We start from the raw sequence: 24,826 nt of genomic DNA, 5'->3' as shown, positions 1-24,826 counted from the left end.
TCTTGGGCATTTGGGACTTAGGCTTTTTATTGGTTGATTATATGTTGTTAGTGTAGACGTAATGGTGGTCTGGGCGTTTAAACAGCTGAACGCAGAGGCAGGCCATTATCAAAAAAACCATTTGGACATTTTTTTTTGAGAATGGACATTTTCCCTGCTTCTACTTTCAGCGTTTAGGGCCTAGGCCACAAGGGACTTAGACGGGTTTGTTTTTTTTATTATGCCCCTCCCCGTTGACAAGAAAAATCAGATACACACATATGATTGTCCCATGAAGAACACACTACAGTCGAGTCTTCCGGTAAGATTACACAAGATGACAAAGCCTGAAAAACAAAAAATAAAAAGTTATTTCACCATTATTTATTCTAGACATGGTATACTCTTTTCATTGTTTAAATTTAAAAAATAAGAAACAAACTCAATTGCCTTTGGTTTTAAACTCCTGCTTTTGTTCCAGACTGGCTTCCTACTACTAATCATTTCTACAGCACTACTAGACGTATACAGTGCTGTACACATTATATGCAGATACTTTCTCTGCTCCTAGTGTGCTCACAATTTAAGTTTTGTACTTGGGGCACTAGAGGGTTAAATGACTTGTTCAGGGTCACAAGGAGCTGCAGTGGAAACTAAGCCTAGTTCCCCAGGATCACAGTCTGCAGCAATAACCATTAGGCTACTCCTTGCCTAAATTATAAGTTGCAACTACTTTTGGAGGATAAGTTCATAATAAGACACTATGGGGTCTCTTTACTCAGCTCCAGTAAGCACTAGTGGGTGCTTACCGCAGCTTAAAAGGGCTAAAAGTGGGACATGTTCAGGCATCCCGTGTTTTGAAAACATTTGATTGCTTCAGTGCTGGAGTTGAAGCAGATACCGGGATAAGCTCTCAAAACTTCTATTTTTCTCCATTTTATTCAAGGTAAGGGATTCATTTCAGGGGTCTTACACTAAAAAAAAACCATGAAGCCTCTGCTTATGCATTGTTTCACCATGGCGCCATCTTGGATCCAACTTGTCTTTCTATAGTAGGTGCACTCAGGAGAGGAGCGTGGAGAGAAATTCATGATTTACCAAAAAGAACATAAGAATACCCTTACTGGGTCAGATCACTGGTTCATCTAGCCCAGTAGCCTGTTCTCACTGTAACCAATCCAGGACACCAGTACCTGGCAAAACCCCAAATAATAGCAACATTCCATGCTACCAATCCAGGGCAAGAAATGGTTTCCCCCATGTCTGTCTCAATAACAGTCTGATGTACATTTACATCTGCTCCTGAGCAGGCATAATATCTGCACCTTCAATCTTGGCACAATTTTGACAAGAATTGTGCTAGCATTGTATAAAGACAGATAGGTGTCTTTGTGGCCCTTTTACTAGAGATTACCGTATTTTCACCCATATACCGCGCACCCGTGTAAAACGGGTATAGCGCGCGGGGAACACAAATTTAAGTAAAAAAAAAATTTAATATAGCGCGCACACGCGTATACCGCACATGCTAAAACCTCCTCCCGCCTACTCCGAACCGGCATCCTCCCCCCCGCTCGCTTACCCGACAGAGCATTTTTTTTTTCATTCGAATCCGGCATTCCCCCTGCGAACCGGCATCCTCCCCCCCACTCGCGTCACCCCCCTCCCCCCCCGCGATCCTACATCCCCCCCAGCATCGCAAAACATCTCTTACCCGATTGGGTACCGGCACCAGCACCAAGGCACAGGATGTGCCAGTGCCTGTGCCCGAAGATCCTCCCTCGTTGGGTTGGGCTGGGCTGGGCGGTGCGGTGCGAGAGAGATCCTCCTTCTTCCTGCGCCGGGCTGGACTAGGCTTTGAGCATTTGCGCATGCTCAAAGCCTTCTGGTCTCGCTCTCTCCGAGAGAGCGAGACCAGAAGGCTTTGAGCATGCGCAAATGCTCAAAGCCTAGTCCAGCCCGGCGCAGGAAGGAGGATCTCTCTCGCACTGCACCGCACCGCCCAGCCCAACCCAACGAGGGCGGATCTTCGGGCACTGGCACATCCTGTGCATGGGTGCTGGTGCCCAATCGGGTAAGAGATGTTTTGCGGTGCTGGGGGGGGGGGGGGGGTGTAGGATCGCGGGGGAGGGGGGTGACGCGAGCGGGGGGAGGATGCCGGTTCGCAGGGGGATGCCGGATCGGATTGAAAAAAAAAAGTTGTAAAACGCGCTCACACGTATAACGCGCACGGTTATGCACGGTTTGTAAAATCGTGTATAACGTGCGCGTTATATGCGTGAAAATACAGTAGTATGCACTAATGGAATTAGCGCACACTAAATACTAAGAAGCCCACAGATATAAAATGGCTTATTAGCTTTTAGTAAGTGCTAATTCAGTTATCTTGTGCTATTGTTTAGTAAAAGGACCCTTATGTGTCTTTATAAAATGTATGTTAAAAATAGGCCTTCCTACCCAATTAAACTAAGTGCCCTGTTATGAAATGTGTGTTGTAAGCCACATTCCCTTGAATTCTACAAAGGTGATCCAAATTTGAGCGCAGATGCAAGATGCGTGCGCAAACTAATTAGTTAATGAACCGTTAACTATAAATTGACGTTAACCATCAATTCTTGAAGTTAATTTGCAATAATTAGGATTTGTACGTGCATATACCATGTGCTATTCTAAGAACATAAAAACATAAGAATAGCCTTATTGGGTCAGACCAACGGTCCATCTAACCCAGTATCCCAAATTCATAGTGGCCAATCCAGGTCACAAGTACCCGGCAAAAACCCAAATAGTAGCAACACTCCATGATATCAATCCAGAGCAAGCACTGGCTTCCTCCATTCTATAGTACCAGTTGCCTAAATCTCATAGGGCTCCTTTTACAAAGGTGCACTAGCGCTTTCAGTGCGTGCTAACCCCGCGCTACACGGAAAATACTAACGCCAGCTCTATGGAGGTGTTAGCGTCTAGCACGCGCGGCATTGTAGCTAGTGCACCTTCGTAAAAGGAGCCCATAGTGTGCAATTCAAAAGGGGACATGTCCATGGAGGGACATGGACGGGTCATGGGCATTCTGAAAATTTGGGTGTAGTTTTATAGAATTGCATCATTTACATACCCAATTGACACAGGTTGGGTGCCAACATTTACACCAGGCTTCAGCTGGCAAAGGGTGCTAGTGCCCAAAGTTGAGTGTGGGAATCAGTGTTATGAACTGTTCTATGAAAGGCAGTCAACTCGGAGTGCGCGTTATTGAATGCCATTTACTGAATCTACATGTTACCGGGGAATCGAATATGTACTGCCTTCCAGCACTTGTCAAAACTTGCCCCATGGGCATTGAGGCTCTAGAGAGAAAGGTGTGAATGTCTCTTCCGCCTAGCCTCAAAGTTGGGATACCGAGCTTGATGGACCTTTGGTCTGACCCAGTATGGCAGTTCTTATTTTCTTTCTGAAAAACTGGCTGGCTAGTTATCAGAAAGTGCAAAAGAATCCATGTGCAAAAGCAAGTATCTACTTTTTTTTTTTTTAGAATACTAGTTTAAATGGGAACCCTATAGCTGGTGTAAATGTTTGAGCTTAGAAGTTAACACTTATGCAGATACCTTTGCACTCTAACTAAACTCTGCTCATGTACACACTCACTGGAGCAGTACACATCAACAAATCACAGCGCATATTCTGCAAGGAGTCATTTATACATTTACTGCAATGCCCTATTCAAGGGAATAGCTCAAAATGAAATCAAGCGTCTACAAATCATTTAGAATGCTTCTATCAAGCTCATATTCAAAGCCAAGAAGTTTGATCACGTAACACCCCTTCTCAATAAAGCGTACTGGCTTCCAGTTGCTCACCGGATAACATATAAACTATGTTTGCTCACATTCAAATCCCTTCTTTACAAAACTCCAGCTTTCATTTATAAGTTATTAATTCCATATACTTCCAATAGAACGTTAAGATCTACTGAACAGCACTTGCTGATGATTCCCTCTCTTTGAATTATTAATACTAGACGACAATTGATTTTTTCTGTTACAGCCCCCCAAACTTGGAACTCACTTCCTATTCACTTGAAGGAAGAACACAACTTAGAAAAATTCAAAAGTAAATTAAAGAGCTTTCTTTTTAAAGACGCCTTTGAAAATTAGCCATTTAGTCTTCCAACCAATTTTACTTTTTCTCTCTAATTTTATTGAAGTAATTTTTAACTTCCCTTTCCTTCTGTATCTCCCTTATATGTCTCTTTAATTTTTAAATAATTTGTAGTTCTTATCCCTCTCTTCCCTTATGTTCTTAGTTTTGTTACGTTTGTCAATAGTCTTGTCAGACCTGATTTTTATTTATTGTATTGTTCCCCACATTTTGTAATTTTATTATTATGTACATCGCTTAGAATTATGATTAAGCGATTAATCAAATCTCCATTAAACTTGAAACTTCCTGCTGTCTAAAACTAGGTGGCTCCTTATATAATTACTCCCTTTGTGTCATCCTGCACATTAAAAACATGAATAAAGATTTACATGCTTCTGGATGAGATTTGTCCCAGTTATTGTTGGATTATGTCACCCACTGAAGTGGACTATACTGCTGTCCTCAGAGAAGTTTGCATTATTGTTATTTGTATTGTTTGTTCCTGTATATTCTAAAATATCAATAAATTATTTTATGAAAAGAAACGGGGACAATAAGATTGACAAGAATATCTCCTATTCACTGAAAACCTGACTAACAAACAAGGGACCCTTTTATTAAGCTACACTATGAGATAGCAGGCACTATGACTAGCACATGTTTTCCCAGGTGCTGAGGCCAATATAAGCATGGATGTAAAATGCCTACATTTCATATTTCCTCCATTAACATCTACTGCTAATTTCCCAGTTAGCGTGTGCTTGTTAGCACAGAAGCCCTTATTGACACAGCCATTTAGAAAGTGGGGCGGGTCCAGGCAGCAGCGCAGAACACACGCTCCTGCCGGCTCATATACCACAAGGCTTAAGGAGCGTTTATAAAGATACTACGGAGCGGGGGGTGTTTTAAAAGGAAGTGCTGGCGGGCAGGCCATGTTTTTGAAGGGCGGGTGGTGTTTTAATAAAGTACCAGGAGAAGGGGGGATCAGCACGCTCCTGCCGGCTCATATACCACAAGGCTTAAGGAGCGTTTATAAAGGTACTACGGAGCGGGGGGTGTTTTAAAAGGAAGGAAGGGCGGGTAGGGGTGTTTTAAAAGGAAGTGCCGGCGGGCAGGCCATGTTTTTGAAGGGTGGGTGATGTTTTAAAAAGGTACCAGGAAAAGGGGGGGAGGGGGGGATCATCTACGCTCCATAAGACGCACCCACTTTTCCACCTCTTTTTTGCGGGGTGGATAAAATGTGTCTTATGGTGCGAAAAATACAGTATATAATTTTTAAACAATTCTTGAATGTTTCCATATAAGAATTGATGAGAAATCATTACTGCTTTATACTGTACTCTGAAGGTGACTGGTAGCCAATGCAATTTTTGGAGATGTGGCGAAATGTGATCATATTTAGACAATCCCATTATCAATCTTGCTGCTGCATTTGTATAACCTGCAATACTCTTCAGTGGTTCCCAAACCCTGTCCTGGGGGACCCCCAGCCAGTCGGGTTTTTAAGATATCCCTAATGAATATGCATGAGAGAGATTTGCATACCTGTCGCTTCCATTTTATGCAAATCTCTCTCATGCATATTCATTAGGGATATCTTGAAAACCCGACTGGCTGGGGGTCCCCCAGGACAGGGTTTGGGAACCACTGCTCTACATCTTGCTTCCAAACTTTTTTTTAAACCACACTAACTGATTTTACCACATTCTCCAGCCCCAAACATGCGGTAGTGGATTTTTAACCTGTGAATAAAACACGTTAGTGCTTATTGCAGCTTAGTAAAAGGACCCCATGGGAAAAATGGAACCTCCTCTCCCATGCTGAAAACAAACCCTTGCTATAAGAATTAATCTGAATCTCAGAACAGGACTTCTCTTGTTCCTCCTCTTTTAGTAGTCATGAACCAGTTAGTTGCTGCTCTAAAAGAGCATAACACCTCTTCACCCAGCATTTCCTCAAATTTGATTTATTAAATTTATACACCACTCAGCACAACCAAGGTATTAAAGCAGTTTACAAAAAAAACAAAAAACCCCCACAACAAAACAAAACAATACAATGCAAATACTGGTACAGTATAGACCAGGGGTAGGGAACTCCGGTCCTCGAGAGCCGTATTCCAGTCGGGTTTTCAGGATTTCCCCAATGAATATGTATGAGATCTGTTTGCATGCACTGCTTTCAATACATATTCATTGGGGAAATCCTGAAAACCCGACTGGAATACGGCTCTCGAGGACCGGAGTTCCCTACCCCTGGTATAGACAAATTACACTTCTCCCTCCGTATTCGCGGTTTCCGTATCTGTAAATTCGCTTATTTGCGATTTTTCGGCTGCTGATTCCGCCCCCTCATTTTCATCACTGAACCCGGCGTTTCACATTGGAAATCGCTGCTCCCGGTGGTTCATGGAGGAAATCCCTGCTCCTGGCGTTGTACGGAGCAAATCGCAGGTCAGGTTATTCATGGTTCAATATATTTTTCAGATCTATTTTACCGAAAACCGTGAATAACATGCAAAAAAGTTATTTGCAGTTTTTCGTTATTCATGGCTATGTTCTGCCCGCATCCCCCGCGAATACGGAGGGAGAAATGTATAGCAAAGCACGTAAAGAGACATGCTAGAATTATATCATTCAACCCATAACTCTTCTCAAATAGTCAGGTTTTCAAAGCCTTATAAAATGATAAACAACAAGTAGGAGTACCACTTAACTCAGCTGGCAGCAAATTCCACAGTAGTGATTCATCATAAAAAAAATACTCTGTTCCTAATAGTAGCCAATTTAATAGAACTTAAAGAAGATAATTGATTCAAGCATTTTTTACCTGTGATGTTTTTATTTTATCTAAAATATGTCTATCCTGTACTATCCTAGGCCACTGTGAGAACAGGCTACTGGGCTTGATGGACCTTTGGTCTGACCCAGTAAGGCTATATTATATATGAATAAAAATAAGAAATGAGGTGTTTATTTTATTTATTTTAAAAAAACTTATATGCCACCTAAAACTAAGTCATTTACAAAAAAATCAACTTCAGCTAGTATTTTAAAAAAGGAGCTGCAGACATAGAGCCTTTATTAAATTCATGCAGGAATGGATGTTTTTAAGCCAGCTGCGTGCAGTGGGAGCATTCATTTTGTAAGTGTCAATGGGGCCAACACTCCAACACACCCGTATGTGTGCCAGCATATGCACACGAATAGACTTGAAACATTCAATTTCAATAGAAGGAATAGCTCCGAATCACAATTGAAGGGATGGAATAATTCAACCTCCCCTAAATGCCTTCTATGTAAATAATTCTTCCGGCCCTCAGAAGTGCCACCAAATGTTCAATAGACTTTCATAACAGTTGGCTTTATGCACCCTATCGTCATCGGGTCACTAGTCTAATATAATAAAATGGTAAGCCGCGCATGCGCACTTCCTAAGCGTGCATCCGTTTTCTGTGAGCTGTAGCTAGGAAGTGCGCATGCGCGGCTCACCCCCCTGCCCTCTCCGTCGCCTCCCGCCTCCAGCGGTGTGTCAGTTTTCAAAGAGGCGCGGTATTCTTTCAACGCGGAACCACCAGCCGTTAAAGCTCCTGGCGCAGACTCCCAACGGTGGAGGAGAGGCAAGGTAGAAGAAGATTTCCACTGCCCGGCACCCAAGTCCTTTGCCGCCCCCCGCGGCCACGACTGGCGATTTCAGCAGTGTGTCCAGCAGTCTTCACACGCTGCTTCGGGCCCTTCTACTGCCCTGATTTGCTCCGGACGTGCCAGAGTAAATCAGGCCAGTAGAAGGACCCGAAGCAGCGTGTGAAGACTGCTGGACACGCTGCTTGAATCGCCGCCATGTGTAGTCGGACCCGCGGGAAGGGAAGGGAAGGAGAGGGGCCGCCAAAGGACTCGGGCCCGCGTTTGTAGTCGCTACTGTGGGAAGGGAAAGGGGGTAGAGGAAACAATAATGCTGCTGCACAGGGAACTGGTGTGGGGGGAGGGAAATGGAAGGGGGAGGGAATGTTGCTTTGGACAGACAGACAGAAGGAGGAAGGGAGACAGAAAGACAAGAATAAAGACACAGGGGCAGGTGCACAGGGAACTGGTGTGGGGGGAGGGAAATGGAGGGGAAGGGAATGCTGCTTTGGACACACAAACAGAGGGAGGAAGGGAGACAGAAAGACAAGAAGAAAGACACAGGGGCAGGTGCACAGGGAACTGGTATGGGGGGAGGGAAAGGTGCTGCTGGACAGGGGGGAGGTAAAACAAAGGGAGAAGGGCTGCTGCTGCATAAGGAGAGCTGTGAAGGGGTGGTGGTGGACACAGGGGAGGTAAAAGGAAGGGAGAATGGACAGGGGGAGCAGGCAAGGGGTGGTGATGGACAGCCAAGGAAAAAGAAAGAAAGAAAGCGGTTAAGGAGAGAGAGAGAGAAAAAGAAATAGAGAGACACACACACACATATATTCTAGCACCCGTTAATGTAACGTAAGACTGGTTTAATAATATTATATCTACAATGGTTGAGTTAAATCTTCAATAAGTCCAGTTCATTTAGAGAATTTTCTTCAAGATAAAAATAAAGTTAATATATTACCTGAAACTAATACAGAGATTGAAATTGAGTGAAATATAGAAGTTTTTCTTTGCCTTACTTGAAGATTATTGAATAATTTCCTGTTAAAATTTCTATTTATTTTTTTGGTGATGTCAATAGAACAAGCAGCTCTCATATAATGTGGACTTGAATTGGATTCTCTTTTATTTTTGATGCATTTTCCTTGATTATTTGTTTTCATGGAATTGTTAGAAGTTTTAACAAATGAATAAATTTATAAATAAAAAAAAAAAAATAATAAATAAAATCTTCAATAAGTTAAGTAAAACCATCAGCTTAACTGGATAATAAAGTGAATGTGTACTTAGCTTGGGTGGTTGACCAAGAGGGATGAAGTCGCCAACATGTTTCACCCTTAGGGGGTTTCTTCAGGGCACAATCCCTCAGTTTTACTCATTTCTCACGACGTGGCCACCCGATATATGATCAAATGACACACAATATATGACACATTCACTTTATAATCCAGTTAAGCTGATGGTTTTACTTAACTTATTGAAGATTTAACACAATCATTGTAGATATAATATTATTAAACTAGTGACCCGATGACGATAGGGTGCATAAAGCCAACTGTTATGAAAGTCTATTGAACATTTGGTGGCACTTCTGAGGGCCGGAAGAATTATTTACATAGAAGGCATTTAGGGGAGGTTGAACTATACCATCCCTTCAATTGTGATTCGGAGCATATGCACACTGACATTTCAGAACATAAAAATCTCTGTCTGCCATTTTAGAAACCTACTGTACATGTCTATTTCCTAAGCTGCCATTGAACTCATTATCATTCGCCAGTATCATTTTCATGGGGGGGAGGGGGGACCACAAAAAAATGCTCAGGGGAATAAAAGGGCAATCTCCCCTAATCTTTACAGCAGAACACCCTCTCACTCTTCATAAAGGTGGTTAATAAATCCCATTAAATAAATACTGTATAAAACAAACATTTTCATATAGCCAGCCTATATGTCCCTAAGAGCAGCTGTAAATCCTAATGTAAATCTCTGAGGACATAAGTGTGCATTCTCCTTCTGAAATAGAGAATGCATGTGTGTATTTTAGCTCAGTCTAGTTGCAACCAAAACATACTCAGACCACACCACACCCCTTTGCTATATTTACAACAGGAACACATATATTCCAGCTTTCTAAAAGCTGGATTTAGATGTGCATGTGATATACCAGTGTATCTCAAATTTCTTTACCTCCGGCACACTAAACGGAGCAAATGGTTTTTTTTTGTGGCACATTATAATTGAAATTAATAAAATTGCAAAATCAAGAAAAAAACTAAATTTGAGAGTTATTTATTTAAAGTTCTTAAAGCTATGTATAGGTAAATGTAATAATGGTTAAACTAAAGTAGATAGAATTGTTAATCAATGCAATGAATGTGCTTGTTTTTGAGTGCAAATTAACCTAAAACGTGGCTCGATAGTTGACAAGCAAACACGCAATTCATCAGCCACCATCTGCAGTCATTCTTTTTTTTTTTTTCAATTTAATTTCTATCAGAGATAAGAATCCAAGTTTGCATAGGTAAGAAAATCCAAACGGTAAGAAAGTCTTGATTGCTTTGTTGCTCAATTTAGGATAACTAGTGCATAAAAAATAAAAATAAAAATTACTTGCCGTTTTCAAAGACCAATCGCATCAAAGAATGACGCTTTTCTGGGCGGTTGTATCCCGACGCACACCGACACTCATATAACATTGACAGACTCTTGCGTACATGACATACATGTCACCTATTCTAGCGTATACTTATGAAGGGAATTTTTAAAAATAAAGGAAAATTCTGGAATCTCTTGTGGCACACCCGGAATCTCTTCAGGGCACACTGCAATATACTGTACATGTTTAAATGCTGGTTTCTGCACATCCACATTGTTAACAGGGCTTCTAAAATAAAAGGGGATGGAATTTGATATACTATCTTTCTGTGGTTACAATCAACATGGTTTACATATTATATACTGGTACTCCTCCACTCCACCGCATCTTAATGATAGCCCATGTTGAGAACTTCCCACCTAAATGTTCCAAACCTTTCTTTTTATAGCTGTAACAAAGAAGGCAAGTCTTCTTAACTGAATGAAGCAAACCCTTCCCTACCGACAAAAGAATGATAACAGCTGCCTACAGCCACCTACTTTTATTTTTAAATTTAATCAGAAGTGAGGTGCAATGAGATAAAGGATCTTTTTCGAACAGCATGTCAAATTGCAACACTGTCAACACACCAAAAGCAAAACACTTAGGGCTCCTTTTACTAAGGTGCACTAACGTTTTTAAACGCATGCACAAGATTAGCGCACACTATAGCGTGCGCTAGCCAAAAAATTACCGTCTTCTTAAAAGGAGGCGGTAGCGGCTAGCGCACCTTTGTGAAAGGAGCCCTTAAAAAACACAAAAAAACTCCCGAATAGATATGACGGCAAATAATGACTGTAAACTTAGGGCTACTTTTATCAAGGTGTGCTAGTGGGGTTAGCGCGTCGGACATTTCATCACGCGCTAACCTCCGCGGCAAGTCAAAAAACTAACGCCTTGTCAATGGAGGCGTTAGAGACTAGTGCGGCAGCCGGTATTCCGCGCATTAAACCCCTACCGCAGCTTGATAAAAGGAGCCCTTAGCCACCATACACCATCTATGTACCTAACAGAATATGATGGCGGATAACTACAAAGCAAACCTTACGCTGTCCGTAGGTCTCACAGAGAAATGTAGAGATCAAAACAAAAGGTAGCAAGTTAGCAAAAAGGAACTTGGTCATCGAGCATCAACTCAGCAACAGCGACTTATCTAATGAAAAGTGAACAAGATCTTAGCATGAGATTTCCTGTCAATACCTACAGAGGAGTTAATGATAAAAGGTTGGGAAGAGATGCAAGCTCCTGAGCAGAACCTGATCTCAGATGATCCTGCGGCAGAGTCGCATCGCTGTATCTGAACATGAAATACTCACCATATTTGAAAAAGAAATACTTCTTTGGAGTGTTCCTAATTCCTTAGAAAACATCTTCAGAGTTGAATCTAAGTGAACATTATTGAATGAAAAACAAACAAACAAAAAAAAAAGATATGCATATTTAATTTCAGGGAAATAAAAATTGTTTTATTCTCTGCAATAGCGATTGTAATGGGAAAACGGCAGGTAAATAAATGTGGTGCGTTTTTATAACAGAGCCCCTCAGAGACACAGACGGCAGATATGGTTCTCTTAAGGGTACTTTGATTGCTATTGTTTCCATTTCTGCCTAATTCAGCGCCAAAAAACTTTTTTTCAATCTATTATGCCAGTGCTATCTGCATTTCCCGAGGTTCCCTTAATAGTTGCAGGTAATTTTAATGCTATTTTAGACTCTACAATAGAAACTAACATTATATTGATTGGTGGGACCTTGAGATCTGATAAGGGTCTTAACATTTTTACTTGCAGTGTGGGGCAGCATGTGGCGCAGTGGTTGGAGCTACAGTCTCCGCACCCCGAGGTTGTAGGTTTAAATCCATCGCTGCTCCTTGTGACCCTGGGCAATCACTTACCGTATTTTCACGCATATAACGCGCGCGTTATACGCGTTTTTACCTACCGCGCATACCCCTCGCGCGTTATATGAGTGAGCGCGGTATACGAAAGTTTTAAAACATAGTTCCCACCCCGCCCGACGCCCGATTCACCCCCCCAGCAGGACCACTCGCACCCCCACCCCGAACGACCACTCGCACGCGCTCCCACCCGCACCCGCATCCACGATCGGAGCAAGAGGGAGCCCAAGCCCTCTTGCCCGGCCGACTCCCCGACGTCCGATACATCCCCCCCCCCCGGCAGGACCACTCGCACCCCCACCCCGAAGGACCGCCGACTTCCCGACAATATCGGGCCAGAAGGGAGCCCAAACCCTCCTGGCCACGGCGACCCCCTAACCCCACCCCGCACTACATTACGGGCAGGAGGGATCCCAGGCCCTCCTGCCCTCGACGCAAACCCCCCTCCCCCCCAACGACCGTCCCCCCCCCCAAGAACCTCCGACCGCCCCCCCAGCCGACCCGCGACCCCCCTGGCCGACCCCCACGACCCCCCCACCCCCCTTCCCCGTACCTTTGGAAGTTGGCCGGACAGACGGGAGCCAAACCCGCCTGTCCGGCAGGCAGCCAACGAAGGAATGAGGCCGGATTGGCCCATCCGTCCTAAAGCTCCGCCTACTGGTGGGGCCTAAGGCGCGTGGGCCAATCAGAATAGGCCCTGGAGCCTTAGGTCCCACCTGGGGGCGCGGCCTGAGGCACATGGTCGGGTTGGGCCCATGTGCCTCAGGCCGCGCCCCCAGGTGGGACCTAAGGCTCCAGGGCCTATTCTGATTGGCCCACGCGCCTTAGGCCCCACCAGTAGGCGGAGCTTTAGGACGGATGGGCCAATCCGGCCTCATTCCTTCGTTGGCTGCCTGCCGGACAGGCGGGTTTGGCTCCCGTCTGTCCGGCCAACTACCAAAGGTACGGGGAAGGGGGGGTGGGGGGGTCGTGGGGGTCGCCAGGGGGGTCGCGGGTCGGCTGGGGGGGCAGTCGGAGGTTCTTGGGGGGGGCGGTCGTTGGGGGGGAGGGGGGTTTGCGTCGAGGGCAGGAGGGCCTGGGATCCCTCCTGCCCGTAATGTAGTGCGGGGTGGGGTTAGGGTGTCGCCGTGGCCAGGAGGGTTTGGGCTCCCTTCTGGCCCAACTACCAAAGGTACGGGGAAGGGGGTGGGGGCGTCGTGGGGGTCGCCAGGGGGGTCGCGGGTCGGCTGGGGGGGCGGGCGGAGGTTCTTGGGGGGGGGCGGTCGTTGGGGGGGAGGGGGGTTTGCGTCGAGGGCAGGAGGGCCTGGGATCCCTCCTGCCCGTAATGTAGTGCGGGGTGGGGGTAGGGGGTCGCCGTGGCCAGGAGGGTTTGGGCTCCCTCCTGGCCCGATATTGTCGGGGAGTCGGCGGTCCTTCGGGGTGGGGGTGCGAATGGTCCTGCCGGGGGGGGGGGATGAATCGGACGACGGGGGGGGGGTGAACGGAGAGTCGGGACAGCGCACGGAGAGGCGGGGCAGTGCACGGAAGTCAGGGGGGTGAACGGAGAGTCGGGACAGCGCACGGAAAGTCAGGGCAGTGCATGGAAGTCAGGGGGGGGTGAACGGAGAGTCGGGACAGCGCACGGAGAGGCGGGGCAGTGCACGGAAGTCAGGGGGGGTGAACGGAGAGTCGGGACAGTGCACGGAAAGTCAGGGCAGTGCACGGAAGTCAGGGGGGGGTGAACGGAGAGTCGGGACAGCGCACGGAGAGGCGGGGCAGTGCACGGAAGTCAGGGGGGGGTGAACGGAGAGTCGGGACAGCGCACGGAGAGGCGGGGCAGTGCACGGAAGTCAGGGGGGGTGAACGGAGAGTCGGGACAGCGCACGGAGAGGCGGGGCAGTGCACGGAAGTCAGGGGGGGTGAACGGAGAGTCGGGACAGCGCACGGAAAGTCAGGGCAGTGCACGGAAGTCAGGGGGGTGAACGGAGAGTCGGGCAGCATGCGCGGTATAATCGTGAGCGCGTTATACCAAAGTTTTTGTGCTTATCATCGTGATTTCTGCGCGCTATACACGTGTGCGCGTTTTATACGGGTGCGTGTTATTTGCGTGAAAATACGGTAATTCCCCTCATTGCCCCAGGTACACTAGATAGAGTTTGAGCTCGCCGGGACAGATAGGGAAATATGATAAAGTACCTGAATGTAAACCACTTAGGACAGGGGTAGGGAACTCTGGTCCTCGAGGGCTATAATCCAGTCAGGTTTTCAGGATTTCCCCAATGAATATGCATGAGATCTATTTGCATGCACTGCTTTCAATGCATATTCATTGGGGAAATCCTGAAAACCCGACTGGATTACACCCCTCAAGGACCGGAGTTCCTTACCCCTGACTTAGGATATAAGTGGTATATAAATAATAAAATAAATGAAATGAAAAAAAAAAATTGATTTGGGTGGACTCTTGGAAGGTCTTCCACCCCACGGAGCGTGACTATATGCATATCTCCAGAGCTCATGGGGCGATGGCATGAATAGATTATATCTGTTTCCAGAAGCTTATTTCTTAAAGGGAGTACAGCAAACATAGGACCTTTAATAGTTTCCAAACCATTCCCCGATATCTATTGAGCTTGAAAGTTTGGGAGCTGAGAGAGGGGGAAAACCTAGTTGGTAGTTTCCAGCATTTCTTTAACGTTGTTTATTTATTTATTTAATTTTTTTTTACCACCATTCTAACCATGCACTTATCACAATCTCTCCAAAGCCTGGTAAGGATCAAATGTTACCAGGATCCTTTCAACCCATCTCTTTCATTAATGTGGATCTGAAACTATTGACTCGTATCGTGGCTGAATGTCTTGCTAAGGTTTTGCCACAGCTTATTTATAAATCTTTATTAAATTTTTAAGGCTAATACAAAGTGCAGAAAATTATACATGCATTAATAATCATCTTATAGATGAGGAACAGACAGGCAGTTATAAAATGTCAGGAAATTGCTATTAGCTTTAGAGACTTATAATCAACATTCTACTCCAGCGTTGGCTGTAAGCTTTGATTCAGAAAAAGCTTTTGACAGGGTGTAATTGACTTTTCTCTTTTCTGGTATGGTTTCTCTGGGGGGGGGGGGGTTTGCGGACACTATTAAAGCTTTATATACCAACTCTACTGCACCCGTCTTAGTAAATGGTTTTCCCTCTATGTATTTTAAGCAATGCAGGGGCACAAGACAAGGGTGCCCCTGCCACTCCTTTTATACTTACTGTTTCTGAAACCTTTATTACTAAAGCTCAAAACTGATTGATCCTGGTGTGTCTGGATTATTTTGTGGTCCTCTTTCAATCATATGTTTAGAATTCGCAATGGGCAGCAATGGGCAGAGTCAGATGGTGAAGCCTGATGTCAAACCACATTTGGTGGAGAGGAGAAGCACAGCTCCAGAGAAAAACAGCAAATCCCTGAAGAAGCATTTTTTGCGAAACAGGGGGCCCTGTTGGATGTTTTGGAAGAATATTTAGCTTAGATGATTGGTAGCTTTTCTTCCATGGAGCAGTTTTTCCTGCTTTCTTAACCCAAGGACTACACTTGAATACCAATACTCAGATAAGTGACTTCTATTTTGTAAAACAACTGTTCAATATGAGAGACTAATTTTGAAAATACGAAGAAAAATTTGAAAATTATAAGAAAATCATAAGAAAAATTAAGAATAGAATTTCACATGTAATTTGGGAGTTTATTGACCAAGGATGTGTCTACTAGGATTAAATTCTGTTTAAAACTAGCCTGTCTATGTGGGAAGCTTATAAAGCCCCTATTAGACACTGAGGTCTTTTCTCCCTTTTTTGGAAAGAAAGGTGTTTTTTGTCCTGTTTTGTTGGAGGGTGCAGTATTTTTGTGATTTATTTTGGGCATCCTTCTCTTGAATTTCTTTGATATCTTTAGAATTCGCGGATGACATGTTAATATTCATTGATCCTGCCCAGTCTTTGTTATGGATATTTAACATTTTTGAGAGTTTTGGTGCCATCTCTGGCCTTAAATTAAATGTTTCTAAATCAGAAGCGATACCATTAAATATTTCTATAGCACAGCTATGGGGGCCTTTCTCCTTATAGGAGACTAAAGGGCAAGTTCGATACCTGGGGTTTTATGTTCGTGAAAATACCCAGATGGTATAAGTGGACAATATTTGGCCACTATTAAAAACTACACTAGAGAAGCTGAATCTTTGGGAGGCATTTCCAGTATCTCTTTCTGAGAAAATATTTTTTACAATATGCTTATAGTGCCACGATGGCTTTGGGGCTCATAGTCAAAACTTTAAAATGTCCAAAAACCAGCCTATGTCAGCACTTGGACGTCCTAATAGCAGGGACGTCCAAGTGCTAAAAATCAAAGCCAACTTTCTGGACATGCAGCAGCACTTCTAAGCTCCTGTGCATCCAGAGAGCAAAGGGGCATGTTAGGAAATGTGTTATGGGCAGGCTTCAACTTGGATGTATCCCAACCATAATCAAAGCTTTCCTAGAAGGAACTTCGAGACTCTGGCAGTTAGACCTGTTTGAGTTGCGTCTAAGTTCTACAAAGGTGCCCAAACTGACAAGATGACCACCACCCAAAGAGCAAAAAAAACATAAGGCATCCCATCAGCTGATTGCGGCAGAGGAATCCCCATCAACTGAGCCGGTTTCAGGGATTCCTGGCAGCTCAGTTGATGGGGATTCCCCCTGCCAGGATCAGCTGAGCTGCAGAGTCTTACACCCCTCCCCCTGACATCCCACATATCTCCTTAACTTCCCTGACATCCCCCTGACATCCTGGACCTTCCCTGACATCTCCGCCCCACCCCCCCTCCTATATGCCCCCAACATTCCTGGAACCCCCCCTACCATATCCCCGGACCCCCCCCCTCCCGTACCTTCAGATGAGAAAACAGCAGGAGGGAAGCTAACTCTCTCCTGCAAATGACAGGGCTTCCCCCTCCCAATGCATCTTGGGATGCAATAGGAGGGGCCAAAGGCCCTGATTGGCTCAAAATGTTTAAAAAAAATATATTTAAGCTACATATTTAAAAATGTAATATGTATTGATATTTATTGTTTTTACAGTTTTTGTCTTTGTCCCTGACATAAGAGGGGGCAAAACATGGCCATGTTGGGCTATTGAGAATTATCAGTGTTCATTGTAATGCAACAATTTATTTATATATCTTTATGCTAGTCTGCTGGTTTTGTTTTTTGGACTGAAAACTCCAGCTCAAGCAGTACTTATCCCTTTCCCATGATGGGAGGAACTTCCTTTCTCTGTGTTAGGCCTCCAGTCCACTGCACTTCCTCTAGGTTAAACAAATCCTTTATTTTTTTCCAACATGAAGAGGGAGAAAAGAGTGCAGGGCAAATACCAAATGGGGCTGTAGGAGATGGGTAGGGAACTGGCATCACCAGCTATACCCTGATATAGGCACCCAGGAAGCCTAATCCCCTCACTCAACTGAATAAGCCAAGCCAAAATAGGAGCCTTGCTGGGCATGATAAGCACAGATGAAACTAGGAGCAGGAAAGGGACCGTCCAACAGCCTGCTGGAGATAGAGAATACTGGATGACCAATGAGCCTACCATCCTATATAAAGCATATGGGACAGAGCTCAATTTGATGCTCTCTATCTCCATCTGCTGGTAGGTGGTTACAACCAACTCACCTCTGGATTCATCTGCTATTGATGATATTTGTATCTTGTTATTTATCAGTAGAGCAAACAGGTATATATATGAGTGTCCCACTTCTATGGACCATACAACTCAGTAAAGGCAAATAGACAATGTAGACAAAAAAAATATCCCCTTTCCTTTTCTCTAGTAAATACAGCTTGAGGTTTTGCAGCTCTTATTTAATTTTAGTAACCTCTCTCTAAACCACTTCCTTCCTCAATGTGTTTACAATGTTGTTGCCTCTACAACTGTATATAATACTCAAGTATTATGTGACATTTGGATATTTCTCTTGAAGTGACAATCACATAGATATGGCATACATTTAGGATTTATATTTATTTAATGGATAGAGAACTGTTATACAAAATGTGATCTCTTCAGGGGTATTTTTTATTTTTATTTTTTACTGCCTTGCAATGTACAGTGAGCTTGGCTTATTTATTTATTCCAAACATTATTAAAGTGAAAACAGGAATAAAATAAAAAGAATAATTTTCAAGCGAGACTAACCTTGAGAGGTAGTAAAAACGGAAGACCCATTGCAAGTGACAGCTATCCCTGTCACTGCCCTGTTTAATAAAAAACAACAACAAAAGTCCATTAGAAACCATCACCTGATCAACAAATCAAGTAATTTTTCATTAGTAAGTAGGACTATAAAAGTTAGAATCTCTCTTAAGCAGCATAAAAATAGATGCAAAATAGAGTCAGATTTTTTAGTGTGAAACACCAGTGCCAATAGCTTAAAGGTAGTTATTACTTGCTAGATTAACCAAACATTAACTTGTCTGATTCTTCTTACTCCCAAGGTCTCTCTTCTTTTTAACAGTGATCTTGTCACATCTTTTTGTAATAACCTTTTATTATCACAGCATCTTTCCTGTTCTTCAAGAGTTTGTGCTACACTCGTATTATCTTAAATACATATATTAAGAACAGTACAAAGATTTATTTGCCTTGGTTTTGCAGTGGAAAGTAAGGTTACTTACTGTAGCTGTAATGGAGATTCTCCATGGAGAGCAGGATAAATCAAAATGACAATATCTCTGACAATGCCAGGTTGGATCCTCTGAACCAGATCCCAGAAAAATCTGGAAAATTACCTGGGCATGCAAAAGTGGTTTACTCTATGTGACCACTATTTTTTCCCCTTCAGTCCATTCCAAAGCGTAGGCAATTTCAACTGAAAGAGTAGGTGAGAGGCTTTGTCTTGCTGATTTATCGTACTGTCCACACAGAATGTCCATTATAAGTAAGTTACCTTAATTTTTCCATGGACAAGCATAATATATTCCGCAACACTCATGGGTGACTTCCAAGCTGGTACTTTGAATGGAGATTAATAACTCTTACCACCTGGAAGTTGTAATTGTGGTATAATTGAATGAGATAAGAAAGTAAGAATGAATTATGGAGTGGTGAACCAAGGCCGCGTGCTGCAAATGATGGGCCTTCCCCCTCTCAGTGAATCTTGAGATGCAGTTGGCTCAAAATTTTGAGACAATCAGGGGGCCCCTCCCACTGCATCCCAAGATGCTTTGAGTGGGGGAAGGCCCATCATTCGCAGCAAGTGGCCCTGTAAGCAGTGGGCTTCCCTTCTGCTGATTTTGCTTCGGAAGGTATAGGGGTGTTTGATGATGTATGTGTGGGGGGATTTTGCCTTATATTGGGTGGTGTCGGGTGATGTGGATGGGTGTTGCCTGATGTCGGGGGTGTTGGGTGATGCTGGGGGGGGGGGTGTCCAGTAATGTTGGACGATATGGCGGGGATGCAGGGGGGGAGGGTCCAAGGATGTCTGGGGATGTCGGGGGGAGGGGTGGAGTACTCCACAGCTCAGCTGATCCTGGCAGGGAGAATCCCCATCAGCTGAGTCACCAGGAATTCCCGAAACCAGCTCAGCTGATGGGGATTCCTCTGCTGTGATCAGCTGATGACAAGCCCTCAATGTGCTGTTTTTATTCCCCCCATCTCTGAGTGGTGGGAGGGGGGGTTGTGACCACTGGGGGAGTGAGGTGGGGGGTCATGCCTTAAGCCCTCCAGTGGTCATCTTTTCAGTTTGATCAACTTTGGAGCACTTACACCTGTTTTACTTTGGTCAAGTCTTGGCGTGTAAGTTGCGTTTAGGATGTCCTGGAAAAGCATTGATTATTGCTTCAGGACGTCCAGGTAGAAGCCTGCCCGATTCCTGCCCATAACACACCTCCAAACACATTCCTTTGAGCTTTGGATGTACAGCAGCTTAGAAGTGCTACTGAACATCCAGAAAGTTTGTTTTGATTATTGGCACTTGGATGTCCCCTACTATTAGTACGTCTAAGTACTGACTTAGGCAGATTTTTGGACGTTTTAAAGTTTTGATTATGCCCCTTAAATGTTTATTTTAGTATATTTTTAATTGTTCATAACAGAGAGAATTAGTTGCCCAAGTTAGCAGAAGATCAGGATTCAAGCAGTCATTTGAGATTATGCTCACCATTGCTCCCACTGGATACCCAAATAAAGAGATTTATTTTTTTTTTAAATGTAAATGTCAACATCTTCAAAGAAATTAAATAAAATTTAGGACATAAGGAGAGTTAATAATTGTTTTGTTTTTATTGTCTGAATTTCCCATACTACCTTTGCTAGTAGTGATGCTTACAGGGCCATCCTGGGGGCTGTGTGGGCAGTACAGCCTCACATAGTGCATGGGAGACAGGGGAACAAAAATTGCTCCCTGTTCATTGTCTCCCCTGCAGGGGCCATGGCACAATAAGTTAGGCAGGGTCACCACAGGGTATGTCACACAAGGTACCTCTCTGGCTTGGGATGCTCCTGGTTGCTTTATAATCAGGGAATGATAATAATCATGCATTATTTTATATTATGTAGGACAATGATTTCTGGAGTTATTCCAGTAGTGAAGCCATAGCGATGGTTTGGGGGGGGGGGGAGGAACTTGGGAGCCTGGGCCTCTCCTCCACTTTGGGCTCAGGCCTCTTTCCAAACCTGTATGGATTGTGAGGATATCAAAACCCCCCATCAGTCCAAAACATTCCCTGCTGAGCCGCTCCTCTCTTCCTTGCACTGCTGCAATAATACGGAAGTCAGTGGGGTGCTTCCAGTTGCCGACGATAGGACTCTTCATGCTTGCTCATTTCATGCAAGAACTGAGTGTGCTTGCGGAGTCCCAGAGTTATTAGCTGGAGGCACTCCTTAAATTTCCAGGTTACTGGAGCAGTACGAAGAGGGGAGCAGCTTTACTGGTAGGACTTTGCTCCCTCAGTCTACCTTTGGGGGGTCCCCCCAAATCAAGGCCTGACTTTACCTCGGAGCCATCCCTCACATTGCAAATTTTAAAGCCACTCATATCATGAATAAGCTATGGGGCTCCTTTTCAAAAAAGATAGATGTCCAAAAGATAGCATAAACTGGCACTTGGATGTCTTACTAGTCAAAACATCCAAGTGGGCATTTTCAAAACTAACTTTTGAGATGTCTTTCTAGTCATTTTGTCTCCAGTGCATCTAAATCTTGAGGGGGAATGTTAGAGGCATGTTTTGGGTGGGATTAGGACGGGCCTAGTACTTGGACGTTTTACAGTGATAATCAAACATTTTACAGAATATCTAATTTGAACATTTTGGGCTAGATCCATTTTTAAAATAAGGACCACAAAGGTACCCAAACTGACCAGATGACTACTAGAGGGATGAAAATATGACCTCCACACACTCCCCCAGTGGTCACTGATCCCCTTCTCATCCCCAAAATATCTGCATGAAACAGTACATATCTGTCTCTATAACAGCTGCAGATACTATGGCCATTCCTAGTAGAGATGCAAGCAGGTCTCTGGAGTAGCCTGGTGGGCAGTGCAGTGGACTGCAGAGAAGGGGACCCAAGTCCATATGCCACCTTAACCAGCACACTTGTGGTAGAAAGTGTTTGTACTGCCATTTAGCTGACACCTGTAGGCATAAGGGCTACTGAGGTGGTAAGACAGGTAAGCACAGTAGGTTTGGAAGAGTTTTAGAGGACTCATCATATAATTTATGGGGGTTATGGTGAGATGTGTACCTGGCACCCTTAATATGAAGTTCACAGCAGTGCCCCTTATGCCTTACTGCTCTGCTAGCATGTCTGTGTGGCCAATGCATTAAAATGCTGGCCCCTCGTACATGCAAGTGGCTTGTTTTAGATGTTTTTAATTTGGATATTTTCTTTTCTGATAATTATAAAAAAAAAAGTCTAGGTGGACAAAACATCTAGCTGGGTCATTTAAAAAAAATAAATAAATAACTCCCCCCCCCAAAAAAAAAAACAAAACACCATGAAAATGGACATTTTCTCCTCCCAATTTTTGGATTTTTTTCTCAAAATATCCAAAGTCGGACTTAGATGTCCTATCGAAAATGCCCCTCCAAGTATTTCTTCTGCCTTAGTTTGCTTACCTTCAAGATGAGAACATCAGTAGAACTGAAAAGAATCATACTCTCACATATACTATATGCTAATTGCAACAAAATGCTGTGTAACCCTATTTTTACTTTATGAATTTAAACTAAATGGATTACAACAATTTTAGCAACTACTGTATATTAGTTAAGGTGCGAGAATCTAGCATCGTTTAAATGCCATCTGGGATGAATAGTCCTAGGAACTTTTTAACAGGAAAAGTGAAGAAATAAAATTGCATGCATATCCTTTGGATGCACTTTATGAATGTTGACTGCGTGAAGTTTTAGGATTCAGCTATAGCATAGATAATGCAAGACTATCCTCATTTAAATTCTCATAACTTTTGGTTTTCAAAGTACATGAGAGAAAGCATGTGCAACTGAGGCACCAGAATGGCATTTGATTATTTTTCAGTAAAGAGACTTACTCTTTGTGAATTTTATGTTGATTGTCTAACTTTAGTTTGGTGATATTGCTCCATGCTAGCAATCTGCTTTCTTCCGTCAGATCTTCAAAAGATTCTTCATGAGGAGATACTTCAAAATATTAATATCACATTAACAAATTAAAATTGCAAAATGAAAACAAAAGGTTACTAATCCAAATCAGCTAAATTAAGTTTGTAACATCTGGTTCCGTGATTCTGTGAATGAGTGGGGCATTTTCCTAGTGGTTGTAGAAGTGGGCTGAGAACCAATGAAGTCAGGGTTCAAATCTTATGCAACCTGTCATTGCCTCAGGCACAAACTTAAAAGTTGTAAGCCCCACAGAGCAAAGAAGGGCCTACTGTACCTGAAGTGTAACTCAATTTGAGCTTGAATTTAAAAGTACACCTGCACTTCCTGAGATCATATACAGCCACCTTTCTAACTTCATGTGGATTTCTTTGAATTGGTCCTTTAATTAATTTAAAAAAAATGTATATACTGCATAAACTACATGGTTTACAAAATGACATACAAATTAACTTAGGCTCCATAAACAAACAATATCTGATTTTGTTTCAACAAAACAAACTCCTGTTTATGTTATATGCCTATATGTTCTACCTTCACATACACCCTACATGCCTATATGTTCTACTTTCACTTATACCCTATGCTATCCATTAAGACATAGGAATCTACTCTGTGGGTGCTTGAGCACCCCTAACATTGAACAAACTCCTTGACTGTGTCAGGGAGAGGTAATTTCCATTACACTTATCACCCTGAGATTGCAGAGAGAACGAGAGCCAGAAGATCTTGAGCATGCGCAGATGCCCAGCCCAGGCAAGAGGCAGGATCTTTCTTTAACTCGCACCGGCAAGCAGCAGATGGGGTAAGGAGTTTGTTTGGGAGGGCAGGCGGGCGGATGCCGCTTCTAGCACGGGAGTGCAATGCCGGTTTGAGCGGGGGAGGGGGGGATGATTGAGCAGCGCCGGTAGCCTCGGGGGGGGGGGGGAGGAGGAGGTGGAACATATCAAGCAAGTTTCCCTTACTTCCTATGGGGAAACTCGCTTTGATATACGAGCAATTTGGTTTATGAGCTTTAGAGAATGACACGGTGACAAAATTCATCACCATTCCCGTCCCCGCGGATAACCGCGGGAAATAATCCCATGTCATTTTCTAGTGTCTATTTCAACCTCAGTCCTTCTATACCAGCATTCTTCAAAGCAAAACTTGCGGGTCAGTGGTTGTGGCCATTCATACTCTGATTCTTCCCTCTCTCCTTAAAGAATGACATAAAGATGGTTTCCCGCGGTTATCCGCGGGGACGGGAACGGTGATGAATTTTGTCACCGTGTCATTCTCTAATGAGCATGCTTCTGGAACGAATTATGCTCGTAAACCAAGGTTCAACTGTATTTCTAAATGTATGTTCCATTGAAGTGCTGCAATTTGCTTCTTTGACATGATATTTTGGACATGAGTTCTTTTTGTTTATGCCTTGTTAATTATTATAACTGAAATGGCTCTTAAGATATATTTTTTTAAAGTAACAAAAGTTACTGTTTTCCTCATATCATCACTTTGTCTGATTTACTCACAATGTTCAGCAACCCAACATTTCAGATCCCAGAACTCCCACCTTTTTTAAATTATAAAAAAAATAATAATAAAGGATTAAAATTTTCCATATCTATTTTACCAAGTCTATACTGTGTATTGTTATAGCTTATTTATACTAGAGAGGAAGGCAGATCTGATTCTTGTTTGTAGTTTAAACAAGTCTCCTATGGTGAAATTCTTAGAGGATTTGCATGTTGAATTTCTCTCTGGGTATGGTAACATTTAAACTGAACTCCTTTAAATAGATTTTCTATTGCATCGCATAAACACAGTCGAAAATCTCATGCCTTGTTTAATTTTCCTTCTGTACAGGGTTGTAAAAGCATAAAATTTCTTGAACATACTTTGGCATTTCAGGTAGCTTCCC

General features: G+C 43.5%; 1 protein-coding gene across 1 annotated transcript in view; it reads right to left on the bottom strand.

Annotated features, from left to right (window-relative positions):
• The window catches only part of NSMAF (neutral sphingomyelinase activation associated factor), a 155,172-nt gene that overhangs the window by 29,563 nt on the left and 100,783 nt on the right, over positions 1-24,826 (bottom strand). Inside the window, exons 22-25 of the mRNA XM_033933475.1 lie at positions 22,833-22,941; positions 18,476-18,534; positions 11,688-11,755; positions 259-326 (exon numbers count right to left, since the gene is read on the bottom strand). Coding sequence (XP_033789366.1) covers positions 259-326; positions 11,688-11,755; positions 18,476-18,534; positions 22,833-22,941 — 304 coding nt within the window. The remainder of the gene's footprint in view (positions 1-258; positions 327-11,687; positions 11,756-18,475; positions 18,535-22,832; positions 22,942-24,826) is intronic.

Source organism: Geotrypetes seraphini, chromosome 2 (assembly GCF_902459505.1).
Source record: "Geotrypetes seraphini chromosome 2, aGeoSer1.1, whole genome shotgun sequence".
Taxonomy (NCBI): domain Eukaryota; kingdom Metazoa; phylum Chordata; class Amphibia; order Gymnophiona; family Dermophiidae; genus Geotrypetes; species Geotrypetes seraphini.
The sequence above is the reverse complement of the archived record's forward strand: the minus strand, read 5'-3'. Positions and strand labels throughout refer to the sequence as shown.